Source organism: Ambystoma mexicanum, chromosome 5q (genome assembly GCF_040938575.1).
Source record: "Ambystoma mexicanum isolate Mex_15411 chromosome 5q, UKY_AmexF1_1, whole genome shotgun sequence".
Classification (NCBI taxonomy): Eukaryota; Metazoa; Chordata; class Amphibia; order Caudata; family Ambystomatidae; genus Ambystoma; species Ambystoma mexicanum.
In genome coordinates, this window is record NC_090933.1 from 784,617,997 (window position 1) to 784,641,477 (window position 23,481).

Genomic DNA, 23,481 nt, shown 5'->3' on the forward strand with positions numbered 1-23,481 from the left:
CGGTCGTCAGCGGAACGGCGTCAAGTGGTCCCCACGGCTGGGCAACACGACTTCGACGGGCCTCCAGCGGTTACACAAACCTGCGAACCCTGGTCAACGGAAATGGACTTCGACAGCGGTGAAGTCCGGGTGCTTTGCTTTGTTCTCCTCAGCGGTCCCGTCTCGGGTCGGCAGCTTTTCAAGGGTCTGACTTCCAGGGAGCTTCGGCGAAGGTTAGCGGTGCTCGATGGTCCCTCGGAGCACGGGAAGAGGGCGCCTTGCCAGGTCCTGACGAGTTTGGCAGCTTCCAGATCAGGTCGAAGCAAATGCAACAGCAAGTCTTCGTCTTCTAGCTGGGCGTCGAGGATCAGCAGTTCCAGTTACTCTTAAAGTGTAGACACAGCTTCTGAACAATTTCCAGTGGTGAGAGGTCCCCAGATATACTATCTTGTCTCTCATCCACACTGCTGGGTCACTCTCAGCAGCCAATCATACAGAAGGGCATTCATGCAGTCAGTCAGCCAATCAGGCACACAGTGCATTCAGGCCATCCTCCTCCCTCTCAGACACTCACAACAAGGAATGTGGATTGGGACAAGTACCCAGCCATTCAACTGCATTCAGGCCAGTTTCGGGCAGGGCTGTCTCAGTCTTTGTCTCTCTTACCAGAAACCAGACAGCCACAACAAGAAGTGCATATTGGTAACACACTCCATTCACCCAGGTCCCACCCACAGGAGGTACCCACAATATACAGTCACTGGGAAGGCTCCAGTCAGTCTGGACTGGACTTCACAACAACACCATATATGGAATGTTCACCCAACAGCCAGTCAGGGGGAAGGGACAGAGTCAGGACTTCCCAGGACTTTGAGAAAACAAGGTAATAGGTAATAGAAAGCAAGAGGCCACAGGGGCCATCTTGTTTTCCATCAGGAATCAACTGATTCCAATGGCAGGGCCTGGGGATCCCCAAAATGGAGGATACTCAGCGCACCTGTCCAAGTCAGCATGGAGCTGCCAGCAGCCCATACCCTGCTCTGCGGGCCACCCACAGGTGCCCAAAAACACACATGGGGCACAGGGTTGTACCCCCACCCATGGGTGCCGTAAGCGTATCCCACGGGTCTGTTCGCCAAACCAAAAGAGAGAGAGCTGCACCGCCAGGAGTCCCACATGAACTCCTGCGCGGAAAATATGACAGAACACACGATAAAAAGGCATTAAAGGACAAGGATACGGAGGCCCTGTCCCTCCGATGCATTTCCAGCATCACAACTCTTCCGCGACCTTTGTGACCCCCTCTCTCTTGCTATTCTTCCCTTTGGCCCGACTCACTCTGCAGGGCACACTCTTGATGCTTTGATCTCCTCAGACCTCCCCCTCTCTAACTCTCGCAACACTCCTCTCTCCTGGAGTGACCACTTTCTCCTCTCCTCTCATCTTTCTCTCTCTCTCTCAACCACTCAGGCCAAGCCTACCTCCACACTGCCACCCAAATTCTCGGTCATTCAACCCATGAAGCGTGTGTCAGTTGAGGCATTCGCTGCATCCTTCTCTCCCTCCCACCCCTGCACCACTGGCTGACTCCCACTCTGACACAGCCCTTTCCATGCTCCACTCTTCCATCTCTGATACTCTCAATGTTCTTGCCCCCGTCATGATGATCCGCTTGAAGCATAAAAGCAAGTGCAACTCCTGGTACGACTCAGAGCTTGTCACCCTTAAACGCAAGTGTTGGGTGGCTGAGAGGAAATGATTGGCTTCTTGTACATCCTCTGACAAATTGGCCTGTCGTTTGGTCCAAAGGCAATACCGACTCTCTGTCCTTACTAAGATGAGAACTCACATCCAAGCCTGCATTGCTGCGGCATCTAACAACTTGGCCGAACTCTTTAAAATCTGCAAGGAGCTGGCCAATTTTGCCGCAGTCTCTACCTCTCCTGTCCTTTCCCAGGCCCTCTGCACGGCCTTGGCTTCTCACTTTATCTCTAAAACCCAGGACATCCTGTCCACCCTCTCAGCTTCTCCTGCTTCTCCCTCCACTCTCCTCTAGTTAGGGGACTAATTAGGACTCAAATCACCTCTCTGGAGTTCTAGCAGGATACCACTAAAGTTTCAGCGCAATTCGGAATTCAGAAGAACGTGAACCGCACAATGGCTCGAGGTTCCAAGGTATTGGGGTATTGCAGCACAGCAAGGTCGCAGCACAACATGGGATGGCTCAAAATGCAGGTCTTCTTGAGTCCAGTGGATGTCACCAAGCTCTGGGTCAGGGCTGTCGTTTTCAGAGTCTGCAGGTCTCTTGGAAGGAAGGGCAACAGCAGGCTCGCCGGTCGCTGGAAATCTTTCTGTTTGGATTTGGTTCCAATGGTCGACTTGTCAGCAGCTTCCAGGTTCAGAGTTTTTATCAGGAACTACAGCAAACCTTCTGCATTCTCTACCTGCATTTTACAACAAGGGGCGGTCTGGTTGTCCAATCAGGGCTTAAAGCCCCCCACTGCGAGTTGTCCCCTTTCAGGCAAGGTCCAAGACAAAAGGGATGCAGAGTTTTGGACTCCTCCCTCACCTCCTGCCTTCTCAGACATTCTGGAGCCGGGTCTGGGAATCCAAGGCATTCCCGCTGAAGATAAAAATCACACAAAGGAATTTCCTGCCCTGGATGTCAGGAGAAGGATCAAGAAAGGAAAAGTAACACTAAAATGGTGAAAAAAGAAGACGGGCCATTTTGGTAAAATGGGCACCCATGGTGCCTGTGGAAGCAGTCTGCGGTAAAGGTGCACCGAATTGGTAAAAAGGTTCACTGCCACCAGCCATTAAAGGTAAGTTTGTCCCGGTAATAGAAATGTTACAGTTGGAATGGGAAAGGGGGATACGCTGTATCTCCCTAGCACTTTCAATATGGTGGGGGATCAGGGGACTGGTTTTCACCTAACAAAATGTTAAAGGGATCCAAAGATCCTTTCTACCCTTGGGAGCTGTAGTTCTCACAAGGTTAGCCAGAGAAAGTTAAAAAAGGGAGCCCCAAGGCCAATCCAGCAACAATAGGCAGTATGTGCCAAAAGTTGACAAAGAGGATTAAGTTAAAAAGGCACGATGGTGAGTCTTAAAAAAGACACCCATAAAAAGAGTAAAAGACTCTGAGCGTGGAAAAAGGTTCCCAATCACAGAGGTATAAGGACAAATAATCCACCAGTAAAGCAAACCGTTCTGGGGTTGACACAGGTCAGGAAGATTTAACATTACTATGAAACTCTTACCTAACACTCCCCACGAAAAACCCATTCTGGTTCTGATGGATTATATTTGTAATGATTTCTGACCAGGGTTTTGGCCAAAATTTTCACCTCCACTTTAATTCACAAAATGGATCTATAATGGGAACAGAAGTCTGGTGAATCATCATCTTTCGGTGCGAGCACTACTGTGGCTTCACAGAGCTCAGCCAGGAGTAGGCCTTTATTCCTGCTCTCCTGGAACAAACCCATCATGCCTTGAGCTACTTTCTGCTTCAGCATTTCTACAGCTTAATAGATCAACCATTCGGGTTGGGAGTTTCCCCATTCTCCATTTTCCCCAGAGGCCATGCTCTCTCCTTGAGTCAGCTCTGCTTCTAGCTTGGCTGCCTGCCCACTGTGACAGTTGTTTAATTGGTAGACCGTGCATGATCACAAACTCCATGTCAATGCTTTTTCCTTCAGCAGAGTACAGAGCATAATGATATTCTGCAAGCAGATTACCCACTTCTCTGTCCTCCAGCAGAAGCAGCCCTGTGTCGCACTTAACCCCTGCAACAATGTTTGCCTTTTGGTCTCCATGCCAACAAGGCCAATAACTTACATGCCTTAGCCCTGATCATATATATTTGTTAAAAAGTGTTCCATATTGGATACCTGGACTTATCCAGGGATTTCACATTGACCTCCTCCATGGTCCTCTAGAGTTCACCAAGTACTTTTTTAGCTTGCATTGCTAAGAATTCCTGCTCCAATCGGCCCTTTCTTTGGTCCTTCCTTGTATACAAGCAAGCCTTGTTATGTCTTTATGTCCACTCATTGACATTCATTTCTCTCAGATCACAGTATCTTTAGGTGTCACACAGCCTTTGCTTGCTTGATGTGACGTACTATGAAGCTCGTTTTCTTCATTGGCCCGCAAGAGAGACTCGCACACTCCGGAGTCCTTCAGATGGAAAGCATAGAGATGCCATATGCTTCCCTGTCCAGGTGCCATTTCTTTTTAGAGAATGCGAGGGGGAATGATTGGCGGCACCTTTTAGGTAGAGAGCCACCTTTGTCTAGTGTATTTGCTCCTGCCATGCTTCACTGGGAATGACCTACCCACAAGACCATCCATTACATGATTACAATAACCAGCTAGAACCACGAAGCTCCCGAGTCCTCAACGGCAATTCTTGGATAATGCTGAGTAGGTTTGCCAGCTCCCTACACTGACAAATCTACTGGACAGTTCCCACTCCCCTTGCCAGGCTGCCTCTGACCTTAAGAAATCTCCCCCTGGGATCGGGGCGCACCTTCTGGGTATGAAATCTCAAGTATCTCCTAACCATGATGGCCACTCCTCTCAAGCCCTTAGTAAAGTCACATGCCACACCATGTTATATGGACTCTCCCAAGAAACGTACACTCATTCCCCAGACCAGACGCTGTGCCTCTTGACATAGGACCACATCAGGGTTTTGCAGTTAATGAAGTACAGCTCCCTGTTTCATTCTCCCTTGCTGCCCAAAACACTCACATTTGCGAAAATCTATTAAAGGCAAAATGGGTTCCATGTGTTCTTTCAGCCATTCACCATGCATTACAATCATCCCATCAATCTGATACTGCAGCCGCCGACTTGTTGCCACCTATGCGCAATTGAGCTACAGTGGAAGAAACGCGCATGGTTGCAAGAAATGGCAAAATCTCAGCCCAACAGTCGCAAGAAAGTGCATTCCTAACATGTCTGCTTAGTCTCCCTCGATGAAGTTCATAACCCATATTCACATCCAAGGAAAATAGGCAAAAGGGTTCCCCTTTCATTACATCTGTCGTTTAATAAAAGCATGGCATCATTTTAGTGTCCTGCAGTTTGGAGCTCCACCAGTGTGCCGTCTGCCATCTGCACACAACCCAATCGCGGAGAACCCAGAAACTACAACAAAAAGCGACACCATCCATAATGCCCTCCACAACACACTTCGGAAATCTGAAAAGCATCCGTCGCCTTACAAAAACACTTGACTTCTTACTCAGATCAACACTTAAACTTCCCATGACAATTGAACAAGTTACTCTCTTACCTGGTAACGTTCTTTCGATGGGATGGTCCGATGACGTATTCCATATCTATGACAGTAATCACCACAGCTGTGCTGCTTCAGAAAATCTTCGGCGTCTGCGTCCTGCGTCGATGACGTTGATACGCCGCCCTCGAAGGACCTCCTCCGACGGCCGATGTCACTGGATGTTATAAGTAGGACGCATGACGCCCGTAGCCTCAGTTGTAGTTTTTTTCCCCCAGAACGTGTGGCACCAGTCTTCTGCCAGTCTGCCACACAAAGCCTTGCGGAAACGTAAGCTGCAATCGCTTAACAAATTCTGTAGCGGGAGGGAGCGATATGGAATACGTCGTCAGACCATCCCATCGAAAGAACGTTACCAGGTAAGAGAGTAACTTGTTCTTCGAGGGGATTGGGTCCTCCGACATAGTCCATATCTATGACAGACTCCCAAAGCAGTACCAATGCAAGGAGGTGGGAAAAGAATTTTAGAAAACAGAAATTTAGAATGCCCAATCAAATTGCGGAGTAAAGGACCGCCTTGCCAAAGGCCAAATCCTGCCCACGGATGGAATCGAGGGAGTGGTGACGTACAAAAGAATGTACTGAAGCCCAGGTGGCTGCATCACAGATGTTACGAATAGGAACCCCCCTCTGTAGTGCAGAAGAGGCAGCCATACCCCTGGTAGAATGGGCCCGTAAACCGACCGGAGGGTCCTTAACCGCCAAGCGGTAACACTCAGAGATAGCCAAAATAATCCAGCGAGACAAAGTCTGTTTCGTCACAGCTTGTCACAAACGCTTTCCAGCATTACCAATGAAGAGTTGTTCGTCCACTCTGACCTGGGACATGTGTGAAATATAAAAGCTTAACGCTCTCCTAGGATCAAGCCCATGGAGCCTCTCCTCTTCCTTACCAGGATGTGGAGGAGGATAAAACGCTGGAAGAACAACCTTCTGGCTTAAATGAAATTCCGACACCACCTTCGGAAGAAAGGAAGGACTAACACTAAGGACAACCCTGTCCTTATGAAACACAGTGAAGGGTGGCTTAACTGAAAGTGCCTGCAACTCACTCACTTTGTGAGCGGAAGTGACCGCAACCAAAAATACAGTTTTAAGAGTTAACAGTGTCAAAGGGCATGAATGCAAAGGCTCAAACGGAGCACCCATCAAAAACTTGAGAACAAGGTTCAAATCCCAACCGGGCACCAGGAAAGGTGACGGAGGGAACACATTAGTGAGCCCTTTCAGAAACTGAGAAATTAAAGGAATTTTAAAATAGGAACACTTCAGACGAGCGCTTAAATTTGGACAGCGCTGCCAGGTAACCTTTAACGGTACCCACTTGCAGGCCCCTGTGGGCCAAAGAAAGCAAAAAAGACAGAACCATGGGAATGTCACATGCAAAAGGATCCACATTCTTAACCCTGCACCAGTCACAGAACTTACGCCAACGGCAACGGTACAGGGACAGGGACTTTGTTGCTGGCCGTCTGGCCGAGAGCAACACCTCCATCGCGTCTTCAGGGAGGTCCCAATCCATATACCTCAACCTTTCAGAAACCAAGCGTGAAGGTTGAGGGATCTGACATCTGGATGGAGAACCTGACCCCCTCCCGTGAGAGCAGACTATCCGTGAACCGAACCTCCGTAACCTCCGCAGTACTTGCGGGATGACAGGGACTGGAGGAAACGCGTACAGCAGTGGGAATGGCCACTCCACCACGAACGCATCTCCTAAGGCTCTTTTTGGAGGAAATTCCCGCGAGCACTTCCGGTTTACACTGGAGGTGAAGAGATCCACTTGAGGGGTCCCCCACATGGCGAAGATCTCCAGGAAAATCTTCTGAGCCAACTTCGTCTCCGGCCAGATGAACTGCCGAGATCGAAACTTCCTGCTGGATTGCCCAGAACCAGCGCTGCATCGCCTCCCTGCACAGAGGAAGTGACCCTGCCCCCCCTTTTTGTTGAGGTAGTGCATGGCCACCGTGTTGTCCATCAGGATCAGGACATTCTTCCCTCGCACAGTCGGCAGAAAAGCCTTCAGGGCTAGTCTGACGGCCATCAGCTCCAACAGATTGATATGGAGTCTGGACTCCGACGGAGACCAACGACCGCTGAATGTCAACTTGTTGGCATGAGCTCCCCATCCCGTGAGGGATGCATCCGTCACGATCGTCACCTCTGGCCAGGGTAGCCAAAATGGAGCCCCCTTCATTAGATTGTCTTCGACGGCCCACCACAGAAGGTCCTGGGCGACCGAGGACGGCACCTAAACAGAGTCCGACATCCTGCCAGAGGACTGAGACCACTGGAGCTTGAGTGCCCATTGCAAAGATCTCATCCGCAACCTGGCCTCTGGCACCAGAAGAATGCAGGATGCCATGAGGCCGAGCAATCCCAAGAACTTGAATGCTGGGAGACTGGGCAAGCTGAAACTTGTGCACCATCTGCTGAATGTGATGAACCCTCACCTGGGGAGGAAAACACTGCCCCAGGGACGTGTCGAGCACTGCTCCAATGTATTGGAGCCTCTGAGTTGGTGTCAGATGGGACTTCTTTAAGTTGAGGGAGAAGCCCAGCTTGTGGAGGGAGTGGCAGGTGACTGACAGATGATCCAGGACTTGCTCGGGAGAGCGCGCCCTGATCAACCAATCGTCCAGGTAGGGGTAGATGTGAATCCCCCCTTTCCTGAGGTGCGCTGCCACCACTACCATGAGCTTGGTGAAGACCCTCGGGGCGGAGGTGAATCCGAATGGCAGGACCCGAAACTGAAAGTGCGAGTCGCCAACCGCGAACCTCAGGTACTTCTTGTGCTTTGGTAGTATCGGTACATGAAAATAAGCGTCCTTGAGGTCTAGAGACACCAACCAGTCCTGAAGTTGAAGGGCCTGGAGGACTTGAGAGAGAGTAACCACCTTGAACTGGTCCTTCCTGAGGAGTGTGTTCAAACCGCGCAAGTCCATGATGGGTCTCAATCCCCAGTCTTTCTTGGAAATCAAAAAATAAGTGGAATACCATCCCTTGTTCCTCTCCGCTACAGGCACCAGTTCTACGACGCCTTTCTCCAGCAGGGATTGAATTTCCTGCGCAAGGAGCGGATCCGGACTCTTCAAAGCGATTCCCCGGTGGATTGTCTTGAGGCCTCTGCCGGAAAGGAAGACAGTAGCCGTGGGTTATGATCTCCAGAACCCATACATCTGAAGTAATGGCGCGCCACTCTGAAAGATGCTGCACCAGCCATCCCCCCAACCGGTGAACCATGGGACATGACCTCATGACTGAGCTGAAGCGGCGGCGGCGTTGCCTGAGGGCAAAGAGGCAACAGCCCGAGCGGCCTTGGCACCTCAAGTACCTTGTTTTCCACCTCTGGCACTCCTACGGTGGCCCCTTTGACTGGCAGCTCCTCTCACTTTACCAAAGGACGAGTAATAACGAAAGGAACCCCCCCCTCCATTGCTGTCCCCTAGGATGAAAAAGCAAAGGTTGGTGAACTGCAGCGCCCAACGAATTTGCTGCAGCTTTGGAGGTCTGCACCATCTCAAGGCTCTCGTCAGCCTTGCTGCCAAAAAGATGTTCCCCGTCAAAGGGCATGTTGAGGAGCCAGGCTTGCACATCAGGAGCAAACCCCGACTTACGCAACCACGCAAACCTGCTTATCACGGTGCTCGCCGCCATGGACCGGCAGACGCAATCTGCCATGCCCAAACCAGACTGAACAGCCTCACACATGGCATCCTTACCATCCTGAACCATGGCAAGGAAACCATCCCGTTCATCCCCTTCGGGAATATGTTCAGCCGCTAAGGAAACACAGTTCCACAGAGTGTGCGTGAAACGTGACAAGGCACATACAGAGTTGGCTGCCTGAAGCGCCATACCCCCTGAAGAAAACACTTTCTTCGCCCAGCCATCAAAACGCTTGTCGTCCCTATCAGGAGGGATGGTAGGATACGACGCCTGCTTTGCCGGGGCCGTAGCCGCCTGCACCACCAAACTCTCCGGAGTGGGGTGCTTAGTCAAGTAGCAGGGGTCGCTACTTGCTGGGCGGTATTTTCGTGGCAAAGACTTGCCCACTGCCGGGAGACTCTAGGGAGCAGTCCAAGCCGCCGCCACCCTCCTCTGTAGAGCCATATGGAACGGCAGTACCGGGTCAGTTGGTGGACATTGGTCGAGGATATCCGTAAGGTCATCCTGAAGAAAATCCCCTGGGGGAGAAGACCATTCCAAGTACTCGGTGACCTTGGACATAAGGCACCGGTACAAGGAGTCAGCATAAGTGCCAGGTTCAGGCCTACAAAAGTCCACCTCCGGAGAGGTGTCCAGCCCACTGGCATCATGCAGGGATTGCCGCAGGTCTTCAAATTGGCTATGGCCCGAGAAAATCTCGTCCGGTACCGTATTTGGAACCATGCCATCATCAGAGCCCTCATCCACCTCCGAAATAAACTCAAGCGTGCGGAAAGAAGGCACAGAATGCGGAACAAAGCCATGCTTGGCCTTTGCCAGAGCCTTTCTAGGCAGTCCCACCGAGCCCCGGGGAACCCCCGTCGAAACAGCCTCGAAAGGCGTCGAGGGCATCGAGTGAATCTGCGTCGACGCCGAATGCGGCGCCGACAGCATCAATGGCGTCGACACAGTCCTCGAGGCCGGGGCCCCGAGTGTGTCCCTCGACAGCCGGGGCGCCGATGGCGTCGACGACTTCTTCGAAGGCAGGGCCTCGAAAGAGTCCATCGACGACCTCGGCGCCACCGGCGTCAATGTCTTCCTTGAAGACACCACAGGATCACACGGTCTCGAGCGCGTCGAGGACCGGGTACTGGAACGGGCATGCCGAGAACGATTCCCCTTGTCCGAGCGCGGCCTCTCCTGCGAATCGCGACGACCACCCGAGCCCGAAGGCGTGCGAGCAGTGTCTCTCGACCGATCACAACCGACCCCACTCGGAGGCGCGGGCGGACCAGTGCCTTGCGATTTGAGAATCGCCAACATTTTCTTCCCGAAGGAAGCCCATTCCTCCGGCGTCACATGCTTGGTGGGGTAAGCGACCCGCCGACGGGCGGCGTCCTCGGAAGAGAACGGGGAAGGCGAGCGATGACGGCGCTTCCGGGTGTGCCTCGAAGAGGCAGAGTAGTGGCGAGACCCACTGGACTTCCGACGACGACGCGGAGAGTCGCCTCTCGAATCATCCATCGAAAGCCCTGCAGACCACGACTTCCGTTGCTTAGACACCTTACCTACCGATAACTTCTTCTTGCGCTCCCGCAAGGCTTTTGACGTGAGCGACTGGCAGTCGACACAGTCATCCGTGTCATGGGCCTCCCCGAGGCACCAGAGGCAGGCGTCGTGCGAGTCCGTAACCGATATCTTGGACCCACAGTCCCTGCACTTCTTAAAGCCCGGACGCGGTGTGGAAGACGAGGTAGACATCTGCACGAAGACAGACTTCACAATACGAAACAGGTTCGAAGAACCGAGAAAGAACAGAAACTCAAAAAGTGTTGAGGCGCGCCGAGATCTCCAAAGCGAACACATTCGCGTATAAAAAACGGAACAGAGGCTACGGGTGTCGTGCGTCCTACTTATAACATCCAGTGACGTCGGCCGTCAGAGGAGGTCCTCGGGGCGGCGTATCGACGTCATCGACACAGGACGCAGATGCCGAAGATTTTCCGAAGCAGCACAGCTGTGGTGATTACTGTCATAGATATGGAATACGTCGGAGGACCCAATCCCCTCGAAAGACTGCTTTGTATCTGTTAACAACACTGAGTGCATTTTCTTTTCGTTTCTTTGAGGCCGATCTAATGTAATGAGACTGGTGTGAAGTCCTTTCATCGAGCCCCGTTTTTTCGATGGGCGTTTTTACAAAGAGTGTTTGCCGAAAAAAAGGTATCCATTTTTTTGGGGGGGGTGGGAAAGGTATAAAGGTTTGAGGGAGTCAGGAATAAGAAAAAATAGGTAGAGGAGGGGGGTTTGTGGAGGGGGGCCCACCCCAAAAATTGTTTTTCTAAATTGATTTGTTTTTTCTCCAAAAACTTTTCAAAAAAACACCTGTTGAAAAAAAGGTTGTTGATGAAATGACATAGAACCATGAGACTGGCTTACAGGCACACCCACGACAAGCGAGGTCGCGGAGCTGTGGAATGCATGATGCCTTAGGCTGCCGGGCCAATTCATGACTCCAGAGACCCCCTGAGAAGTACACAGCTGATGACACTGCAGGACCAAATCCCAAGGCCAGAGGCTGCCTCGCAGATGTTAACAGTGCATTTCGCAACTGCAGGCTATACTCCTTCCTTTCCGCCGAAATGGACCGGTTTGTTATTATTCGTGCATTATACATGTTTTACGGGTGGAGGCGGGTGAGAGCAGCAAGCAGCGGCCCCATGCACTGGTGCGTTTGCATTACACCCCATTTCTCTCTACTTCTGGTCTCCTGTGTATTATTTGTGTGCGAGTGCCTGAAGCGTCATGGGGGAGCAGGGCGAGCATGTAACAGCATCCCCCTAACATAGGGTCACTTTCTTTGGCTTATGCCTCCGAAGCGCACAGTATAAAAACAGTTGACGACCTGCAGTTACCCAAAGGCAGCATCATTTGGGGTCCACTCCACCATTTACTGACACGTATATCGGTGTGGCTTCAGTTAATGTAGTGTTTGTGGCTGCATTTGTACACACAGTGCATGAGAGAAGGAGACACTCACTCTAGTTACAGTGAAGCTGCATGGTACCAGATGAAGATGGATGCAAACCATTATCAGACATAACTGGTGCATTTTGCGTTGACTTCATTTCACTGTACATTATTGTAAGAAAATTCCAACTAGAAGCCTCCATGCTAAAATCAAATTATACACGGACAATATTAAGTCACAATTATCTCAATGATTTACCTGTTGCATCCATCACAACTCCTCCAGCCTCAGTAATAATCACTGCTGCAGCTGCCACGTCCCAGCAGTGAATCCCCATTTCATAATATCCATCTGCACCTCCTGTTGCCACAAGACACATATTAACAGCCGCTGTGCCAACTGCTCGGATCCTGCAAGAGATGGTAAACCATTGTAAAAGACAAGGCGGGGCATTTGGTTTCACACATGATAATACTAAACGTTATTACACTCATTTAATGGTTGCTGACCGTTTCAAAGTTGTCTATTCCCGGGAAAGCAAGTGCAGAACAGAAGTTGAGGAGGGTTCGGGGTTGCAAAGTGCAAGGAGGAGAGTTAACAAATGGAGTTAACTTGATGAGTAGATGATTTATCATGGATCATTTTAAAGAAAAGAAGAAGGCATATCCAGAGGGACTCTCAAGGCCTTGAGAGCCGCCCCACACAGAGATGGTGAGCACAGGTGGGTGAAGAAGCAAGGAGTTGAAGAGAGTGGCAACAAAAGGATTGGAGTCGTTTCCTTCTGCCATTGTGAGGTTGAACATCTTACACGGGCACCATGGCAAGGGGCCCTTGCGATGTTTGCAGTTTCCTTTGAAGGGTTAGTCAACTTTTCCCTGGCGAATGATTCCTAATCAATTGGTGTGCCTGTGCATGCCATTTATTCCTGCAAGTACGCACTCACAACTGAGTGTCTCACTGGTTGGCACTCAGTTGTGGCAAACGATTTTGCACACAAGTGGTGGCCCTAGAAAGCACCCCGATGTAATGCAGTACAGTGCACTACGGCCAGACCTGGATACCCACATGTGGGTGCAGAGGGGTTTCCTCACCTACACGGATCCATTGTGTTTAGGTTGGCTCTGCATACCCAAAATGCATGACACAGTGGTAGCGCAAATGAATATTGCCTGGCTCTGCCTCATTCCTGAAAGAGCATGGAATTGGATGGGGTCAAAACAATGTGAAACGGTGTCTGGGGCTTTGCCCAGGAATACAATACTCACCCCAAAGACCGTGAATAGACCCACAACTGTGTCTGGGGGGCTGCCAAAACAATCAAATGGATGCAGCCCTACAATTGGAGGTTTCCCCCATCAGCACCCAATCTCCCATACTGCGACGTGGTCTGCACCATTAGGTTGTTCAAGTCTGGGATGAGTCCCTGTGGCACAAAGAGGATGCCTAAACTGAAGGGCTTTGCAGCCCATCCCGGAGAGTGAAGTTCAGACAGTGCCTGAATAACGGAGCCCCTGAACTAGACCGATCCCCGATAGTGAAGTTCAGATGGTGTCTGTGAATAACACGGCCCCTGAACTAGACAAGGGCTCCGCAGAAATGCCTTGTTCTCTTGACTCAGTGAGACCGTACGAGTCACCTGCTCGAATGGCGCCCTGACCTCCGTGAGCCTGCGGTGTATGAGCCTGCATGGAGACTGAGGCAAGGTCACAGATAAGAGAGCACAGGTAACTGCACAGACCAACAGGCCTGTGGATTCTTGGATTCTGCGACTGTACATTAGAACGTTTATAGAAAGTTTGTTACCAAGGACATTGCTATCCGAGAAGGGTGCTCGTGCTTACCTGTGCCATCATTACATCAATGTTGAACGGCCATGACACTAGGAAAGAGGTCCCTCAAAACTTCCACTCAGATAAAACCAGTGCCAATCCACCCAGCACAGCACGTTTCTTTTTCACATCTTGGAACCTTCTTTGGTTCATTCAGCATCTGCGGAACATCACTTATGCTGGAGCTGCACTAAAAAGGGATTACTCTAAAAGTTTAAGGACAGCACCCTGTTTTCATACAACAGTGTTGATATGTTCGCCAATTAATGTATTATTGTTTCATACGAGTATTAATGAAATGATTATTAGCATGAAATACAGCTATATTCATGGACAAAATCTGCTCTTAATGGTTTATTAAAATTAATCAAAGACTTGTTTATTTTTATCTTAACAATTTGATTACGTCAATTATTGGAAAACACCAATGAATTGGAATTGATTTTGCCCTCAAGAAGAAGAGCCAATGCGCTCGAAAAACGTTTCAGAAGCAAACAATTAAAAGCAAATTGCGTTTACCATAATCAAATTGTTATGACAAGGGCAAGTATTTCATGAATTCTAATAAATTGTTAAGTGTGAACTGTGTGTAAACTGGTACGCATACATAAACATAAATGAGTGAAAATATGAATATAATTGTACATAATACCAATATAATATTCATTTGATTCAAACTGCTATGAGAAAATAGTACATTAATTGTTGAACTTATCAACGTAGTTGTATGAAAACGGTGCTGTCCTAAAACTTCGGAGTAAATCGTCTTTACTGGAGTTCTACTTAAAAGGGCATTATGGGGATAATAGCCCTAATTTGGTTGTAGATAGCAACCGTATTTTTTGGTGCTGACAAGAATATCACATGCTCCTAATTTTGAGAATGCTGGAGTTGTCACCAGAATCCTAGGTACCTCATGCAGTTGTGCTGCAGTAACCAGAGACCTCCCGAGGGTCAGAAACGGATGAAACTATCCCGAACCACCTGCTGAAACACAAGGTTGCCCTTCTTTAATATTGACTTCTAAGCTAGACTGGAACAGCCATAGCATCAAGACCAGTATCTCGTTTCCAGCAATCACCTTCAAAATCCACAATTCGGAGGGTCTGAATGCTCTTGCAGTTCAGGAAGGAGCTCAAGGCCCTGCTCGTTAGGGAGCTCCAACAGAGCACCTAGGACACACAGCTCCTCCTTTCAGGAGAAAACCACTATTGTGGTCCAGGGTATCCCAAACCCACAGCCCTCTGGGGCCAATTTACCTTTCTTTCCTAATCCCCAATCAACATTATGTAGTGCTCTATTGCTCTCTTGGTAGGAACATGCTATATAGGCCCACGTCTAAAATAAAATTAGTGTCAGAGTTAAGGGAAAACAGCACTAGGGAGTTGCCTATAGCAGAAAAGGTAGAACTTTGAGCCTTTGGCTACAGTTGGATTAATCTTCTAGGGTCACAAGCTGAGGACACTGCGAGACCAGAAGCTGATCTACTGACCTTAGGGACTTGTTAAATAATACCCATGATTTAAGTGTACATCAAAAGGGTTTACAACCTACAACAATGGATCTATAAAGAACTCGAGACATGTACAGCTCTTCCTTTATTTGAAACACTGGGCTTCATTATGACTCCGGCAGTATCCGTGCCAGTAAAACCGGCACGGCTCCCGCCGGAGTCATTTTTTTACCGTCGCCCAGGAATGGGCAATTACCCCTAATTGGCCATTCGCGGGCACCGGTAAAAAATGCTCCCCATCCCCATAGGGCTCAATGGGAATGGAGAGGCCGGATGCACCGGTGCATTCGGCATGGTCTGCTCGCAGGTGCCGGTCCGCACGCCAGGTCAGACCTGGCGTGTGTAAAGGCACCCGCGAGCAGAACTCGTAGTTTGCCGGTACAGTAACAATGGTACCAGCAAGCTTACCGGTACCGTTGTTACAGTACCGGTAAACGTGGAATGAGGCCTTATAACTTACATTGGATTTCTATTGGCCAACGGCCCTCTGAAAACAGGTGCCTTGGCTGGTCCACCTTCGGTGCCGTAGGAGTACAAAGGACACTTGGAAGTGAGAGACAGGTAGTGGTATTCTGGTCAAGACTTTTATTAAAATAATAAAGGGATTGGAAACATGCCTCTCTAGCCCTAATATTACAAGGGGTTTCCCAGCCTCAACACAACTAATGGACCAGTCTTGTCAGGAGGATGTCCAAAATAAAGTTAGGCGTCCTGTGAAGAACCAATTCTTACCCTCACACTATGAAGGTTACTAAAGGTGCAACAAGGGAAAAATAAAGTGTCTTTCGGATGCTTTCTTGCAGCCTTCCTCAATTCCAATGCACAAAGTTCCAATAGGTCAATCAAAATCCAGAGTGTTCCAAAATAATGTTTCACAAAATGAGGTTAGATTAATTTTAGGTCCACCTACTCCTGGGGAAGTAACTTCCATCCCCCTAGACTGGGAGTGACAGTGCTAAGGGGGACAATCCCCTTCCCCTGGTCTTTCCTATTGTTGGTAACAGGGTCGGACAACCCTATAGGGCAATAGGCCCAGGGCCGAACCAAAAACACAAAATGCTGGTGTGGGCCAGTTTGTTTGGTCAATGTGGGCCACTTTTTTGGCCAACATGATGAGTTACTTCACTATGCGGCTAGTATTTTTGAACAGTGTTGCTGAATAAATATTCTTTAAAATGCACAATTTGCATCACGTTTGATCAAAAAAAACTGTCCTGTGGGTACTATTCATGTTTCAATAGCCATTTGCAACTGTGGGCCACTTTTTCATTGGTGCCTTAGAAAGTTTTATGGCCCCGTGCGACCATGGTTGGTAATGGTAAACAATTACCTAAACAGTGTTTTCTTATCTCTGGCAGACTTGGTTTACTCTCCTGCCAATGTTATTTCAGAGAATTACTGGGACGAGGAAGAGTGGTGAAAAAGATCGATGTCCCTTGCCAACACAGAGCCTCTTGGTCTGTTTTATCTCCTTTAGACACGTTGGGTTTTCTCTCACACCGAACACACTATGATGTCTTCAACACACCAATTGTGTGTTGAAATATTTGTCCTTTCTTTTCCTTTACCCCTAAGAGGGAGATCCTTTGGGAGTCCAGCTCGCGACCAGATATAAAGGCAGTTCGGCGAGGCACAAAGTCTTGTAACGTGGTAAAAGTCAAAAGGTTCCTTGGGATACTTTCAAGTCTCTAGGTAGGATGATGTTAGAAGGCTAAACCAATGGTGGAGACCGTGTTAAAGGACTTGCTAAAAGGACACAAGCAGCGGTTTGGGTGGAAGGTAAGAGGGCGGGGTCCTGGGCACCTCTAGGTGCAGCCCAATCCTCTGTAGAGACCTTACAGATCAAGGTAAGCAATACTTTTCTCCCCACAGAATCTTAGATTTGAAGAAACTGTCGTGGCTGGATAATCCTTGATGTAGCAGCGTTAGACACGACCTCCGGATTCCTTGTTCTGAAAATGAAAGGCAGGACAATAGACGGGATCTCTCAGCAGAACTCTTGAGGATGGACCTCTGGCACAGCTTCCATTCTTGGTTCACTCTGTGGGTTTGGCACCTTTTTGCTGCACCAACAAAGGACCCTATTTGCCCGGTCAATCTTCTTTGCTTCTTCCAGTCGCACACTCTGCTGAGAGGTTCTGGGCAAGTTGGATCAGATCTCTGAAGTGTCTTTTAGGGCTCAAAGAGTTGGACGAGTTTGGCCTTGAAAAAATGATGATTCACTCGGAATGGTCATCGGGTCTCCTGGTATTGGGGTACCACAGCTCTGGAAATACACCAGACCTCGGGAGATGGCTCAATTCAAAGTTTGTCTTGAGATTGGTTGTTCCCACCAGTCAAAGGGAAGGAGGAGTCCTTTTTGGAGTTCCTCTGTCGCACAGAAAAGCGGGTCAGGACAGCAGTGGTCGCTTCACAGTGTTTTAAAGGGTCTGCAGGCATCTCTGGTCGTCTTCTTTCTCGGTTGCTTCAGCTTCCAGTGGTTGACTTGCTTTTCACTCCAGGAGCCTCACCTTTTATACAGTTCCAGAACACACTCCTCTGCAATCTACCTTTGCATTTTAAAGAAAGGGTCATTTGGCTGTCCAATCAGGACAGCCAGATCCCCCCCCCCCACCCCAGTGGGAGCTGGTCCTATTCAGGCACTCTGGCGGATAAAGGACAGGGGGTGGAAAACTCCTCCACCTTTTCCTGCCTGCCCAGACACTCTGGAGCCGAGGCAGGGACACACACAGGTTCCTGGCAAACGCAAAACACACACACAGGCCTTCATTTCCCAGAATGGTAGAAGAAGTGCTGACAAATAACAACCATGCTAGTAATGGAGAAAAAAGAAGGAAGGCCCCAAGTTGGTACGTGTGTGACCCTATTGTGCATTACTGAGGTAATGGGCATAGCCTGCGATAGAAAAATCACACAATAGTTGGAAGAACACCTCCACTGCCACCAGCCACAACTAGGAGGTTGTCTATGTGCCGAAAATATCAAAGGAGCAGAGAGAAGGGGGATACTAAGTATCCCTTTGGCACTCCACTGAAGGTGGTGCACGCCAGTCTCTCATACCATAACGTTTTAGAAGAGATACTAAGTATCTCTCTATCCTGAAGAACTGCACTTACACCGGGATGAAAGATTCTCAATAATGAGGGCCATAAGGGTCCCCAGCAACACTGCCCATAAGGAGCTGTGTACTTCCAGTGTAAAATACAGATGCATTTAGGAGTTATGACAGGTTAGAATACAAAGAACAGAGTTCCACAAGACAGAGCCCCAAAGAATGAATGAGTGGAAAAGGCTCCAGTCATACAGGATTAAAGAAAAAGGTTCAGAAACCCATCAAAAGTGCTGGGGGTTTCACTAGGAGAGGGGGTGAAGCATAAAAACGATGCATCTCCCTTACAGCTTTGAATAAGGGGAAGGCACCAGGAAGGGATCGTCTCCCATCAGACTTGTATGCAGCATGCCAAGAGGAACTGGCAGATAAATTACTGGTGGTATTAGAGGAAGCCTTAGGATTGGGGCTACTCCCATCAGATGCCGGAAGCCATAATATCAGTTCTACCATAAATCGTAAAAAGGCCCACAGGAATATTCATCAAATAGTTTGTTAGCGTTGCTGAATGTAGATTCTAATATGGAGGAAAGTTTTGGTGACACATCTCTGGCCAGTGGTAAAGGGCACCAGACGGGTGCTCTCTGTTGCATCTCTTACTGGTGTTAGTAGTGGAACGTATGGCTAATGCCCTGAGATCACAGCGAGCTAGGTGGAGCAAAGAAAATACGGGCAAAGAACATGTAGCATTGTATGCGGATAATCGATTACTACATTTCAAAGACACAATAAACAGTGTACCTAGATTGCTAGCAGCAGTGGAGAGGTTTGGAGCATCTTCTGGCCTCAAGATCAATTTAGGAAAACCATAACCATTTCCATTGGATGCCTTGAAAGATGTACCATGTTTGAATGTATCCAATTTGCCACTTAAATGAGCTCTACATACCTATTTGGGAATTCTGATGTATCAGGACCTGAATGGACAATACAATAAAAATGTTGATTGTAAAGTAAAAGTAAAAGGGGTGAGCCGAGCTGTTGAGTTCTAGTCCAAGCTTCCACTTTTCCTTACTCGGCAGAGTGGCACTTAGAAAAATGGTAATTTTCCACGCCTGTTGCATATTTTTGCGAGGGCCACCGTCTGGATTCTGGATAGAGTGTTTAAAACTATTAACTCAAACCTTATTACTTTATTTTGCGGACAAGGGCGACAAAGGATTAGGTGAGGTGTGGGAGTGTGTAATTTTCATTCATACTATTTGGCTTCACAATTGCTATTTATCACCCAATGCCTAGGTTGAGTACATGGTTCAAAGAATAAAATGCTGGGCATGGATACATGGGACGGATGTCACAGGGATTTGTTTACTGGGAGATCACCGATGTGCAGGGACGTAACGCACTTACAAGTTCCTGGGAGATTTGAGTCAGAGCATTTCGGAAAGGATTGCAATGGGTTCCTTACACAAAAATCTGCCCAGTGTGGATCCTCCTGTATCTAAGCAACTCAGTGACTGAGGCGAATGCCTGGTACTGGCAATGAGGTGGTTTACGGATGCTCTAAGAATGTTATTGTGATGGCAAGTTAAGGCATATTTGCTGATTTAATGGCCATGTATGATATATATAACAGTAATTCTTTTTGTATTACAGTTTATGAGGCTGGCTACATTTTTATGGAAAATAAGGGTAAGCCATGAGAAATTGCCTTATTATTCAGGACTATATGGGAGGTACGTGGGAGCATGCATATGCTATCTACATTGTAAACGTCCATGTGCACAAGTAATGATCCAAACGATCCATCATGGAGAAGCAGATGAAAATTAATTTGCGACAACAACTTACATATAGTAAATGGCACAGGGCATGTTTGATGGTAAAGCAAGTCTCCACAAATGCAAGATTAAAACAACTTCAGAGAACATCTTTCCTGCAAAGGCAGTAAAAAGATAGATCCTGCAGGCCTCCACTAGGTATACCAGATGACAAATTAGAGAAGAAGACTTCTGCGATTGCACTAGGCTTGCACAATTATGTGATTTGGAGAGATCTAGCTAAGACTATTCAGAGAGCACCAGATACGTGCTTGTTATGGCTAATTCTGAAGACCAAGAGTAATGAAGGAGTACATACGTGTATTCAGTTAGGGCTGATGTTCACAAAGCAGATAACAGACAGGCACTTGCTCTCTTAATACATGTTAGGATCCCAGATATGGAGGTACGGCATGGTGGTGGGCCACGACGGAACCTCAAGTAATGCAGAATATCCAGAAAGAAAGGGGGATGAGGAAGGGACAAGGATACAGGAGTGGCAAGGTTTGATTAATAGATTCTAATGTAAGACCGGAGAGATGAGCATTATGCTCATCCTCTTATTATTTACTACTCAACAGCTACCAATTATTCAAATAATCACGGTAAACAAACTACAAATCCCCAAAGGTCTTCCTTCTTTGAGTAATTCTTTCTTACACTTCATCAACCAATCCATGATAATACACACTTGTTGAATCATCGCTGGTTAATCTGCCTCGTCTACTGCTGCTCTTAATTTGTGAATAGTTATTGGGTTGATTGTAGTTCGAGAAAGGACATTTTAACAGAAATAATCAGGTAGAGTATGAAGGACTGAACACATGCTGGAGAGGCGTAGGTAAAACACTACTAATCTGCCTCTCTGCGTTGGAAGAATTCACCACACAGCACCCGTTCCTCGGTTCTGTGCTGGGAAGAAAGTGCAGATGTGGAACACATTCAGATACGCGTTTAAAGTAGACAATTGTTTTTATTTTGCATACCCATGTGGCAAACCCGCCCATGGCAGGGCACCGGCTCACGCATTGACAGTGAGGTAGCAAGTAGCGTCTTTTTCTGAAGTCCAACTAAGGGCTTAGTAAAACCCTTCAACTGAGGCAGTACAAGACTCAACTCTTGGTATAAGGCTGTACCACCCGAGTATAGGGTATCCTAGACAGAGCAGCCAGGCTTATCGTAGGACAGGAGAGAGGGCTGTAGAATCAGTACAATGAAATTGTAATACAAATGGTCCAAAAAAAGACTGAAACACAATGTATTGTAAAAAATGAATGGGTTATTTAAATACACGTAGGCCCAGATAAATCTTGGGGGCAATAAGTACTATCGCAGATCATATAAACACATTATAGAAAAACACAAAACTATGCTTGAAGACCAAAGCATATAACCTAATTTGGAACACCTTAGAAGTCAAAACCAATAGTTACTTTTAGATTACATTCAGTAATACCAGGGTAGTAGACCCGATCAACTGGAATAGTGGAACACTTATTCTAGGAACAGTAAAACACCTACAACTCTGATTCAGGATAACCCAGTTATTCTAAGGGAGTTGGGCCTCAGGGTGCAATATTCAATTACAGTTGCTTTTCAGTTCACAGTAAGCAATAACTATAACTTATTGTGGGGTAACACAGTTATACTCAAGGTAAGTAAGCCCGTTATATTTTTGTAAGGAGCTACCAGCAACCTAAAAGGTAAGAATGGCCTAGGCAGACTTATTCTGGACAGGCTAACAGCAAGTCAGGGCATGCAAGACCCAATTGGGGACACTCATATCCTAACAGGAATAATAAAGTGAAACCAACAGCATTACTTTTGGGAAGAGGTGAACCCAATTCACAGGTAAGTTAGCCCTTTAGATACTCTGATAGAATGCAAAACTGTTTCTAAGGAAAGTAAGACTTTAAGAATACATACTTAAGAAGGCACACAGCTTATTCAAGGTAAGTAAATCCTATATATACTTTGCGGAATGGCAAAACATATCTAAGGTAAGTAATAACGTTTTGTAACTATTCACTTTGAGAGTTTAAAGTTACCAACTAACTAATTCACAAGTAAGTAAACTTTTCAACACTTGTTTTACTTTTCAAGGCAGACCCCTGAAAGCATCCAGCCCTTCCCAATTCTAGTAAATGAGTTCTTTCAGAGGTGGAAGAGGGACCCTAGTGGTCTAGGAGCCAGTTGTAGGCAGTGTGAGATGGGGCTCAGTTGCAGTCAAAGTTCAGAGTTCCAGAGTACCGTTCCATCAAGTAAGTATTTTACTTTAGAGTTAGTTGAGGGTCCAGGGACTTCAGAGAAGACACCCTAGGAGGATTCCAGCACTGGGCCTGGGGGAACTGGATGAGAGACCACCCAATCACAGAAAACATCCCAAAACTACACAGGAATCACAAGAGACTTAAGGTAAGTAAATACCCAAGCCAGCACAGTACCTCAGCACAGAAGAATATTTGGCAGCAGGAGGACTTCAGGATCAGCAGCCAAAGACCTGGTCTTGAATTCCTTCATCAAGAAGACAGGAGGCAGAACCCTGGAAGGACTTTTACAACAAGGACCATGGGGAAGGCTATAGACAAGGTTTTCCTCGTGGCTGGATGCAGCTCTGTGGATTTGGCACCTTTTTTCAGGAGCACAGAAGACAGAATATCGCTGGTTGGATTCTCGTCGTTTGCAAGGTCCAGTACTCTGGTGAGGTGAATTTTCATACTCGATTCACTTCTCTGGTGGTCTAGCAGGAAGCCCACAAAGTTTCAACGAGATTCAGAAGACTGTGCACCGCACAATGGCTCGAGGTGCCAGGGTAGTGGGGTATTGTCTTACTGCAAGATCACAGCACAGCGTGGGATGGCTCAAACTGCAGGTCTTCTTGAGTCTAGTGGGTCTCACCAGACTCTGGGCCCGGGGTCATCGTTCTCAGAGTCCCCAGGTCGATTGGAAGGAAGGGTAACAGCAGGACCGGTTACACAGCAGGATATCTGGTCGCTGGAAATCATTTCAGCCGCAAATTCTAAATCTTCGGTTTTGGTTCCAGTAGTCGACTACCTCTTCAGCTTCCAGGATTGGGCTTTTATGCAGGAACCCAGCTGTTAGGCAATATTGTATACAGTAGCCTGTGGGAGACTGCACCAACCTTGTCCTCTTGGTAATAGTTAACCCAACCTTTGGTATAAGTCTGTTGTACACAATTTGGTAGGGGGTCAATGTGAGCTGCAGGATTGCAACATAGAGTTTCACAGTCACAAGCATCCAAATAACACTTACACTCAAGGTTTCTTGATTAAACAATTATTTATTAATTTAACAGTCAGTTCAATAAGCCTTCTTTAGAAGGGAGCAAATATGTAATACTTGA

At 47.9% G+C, this 23,481-nt stretch overlaps 1 protein-coding gene across 2 annotated transcripts in view; it reads right to left on the minus strand.

Annotated features, from left to right (window-relative positions):
• IMPA1 (inositol monophosphatase 1) overlaps nucleotides 1-23,481 on the minus strand; it is a 319,632-nt gene that overhangs the window by 44,882 nt on the left and 251,269 nt on the right. For both annotated transcript variants that reach the window (XM_069621274.1, XM_069621273.1), the window contains one exon: nucleotides 12,165-12,316. In XM_069621274.1, coding sequence (XP_069477375.1) covers nucleotides 12,165-12,316 — 152 coding nt within the window. The remainder of the gene's footprint in view (nucleotides 1-12,164; nucleotides 12,317-23,481) is intronic.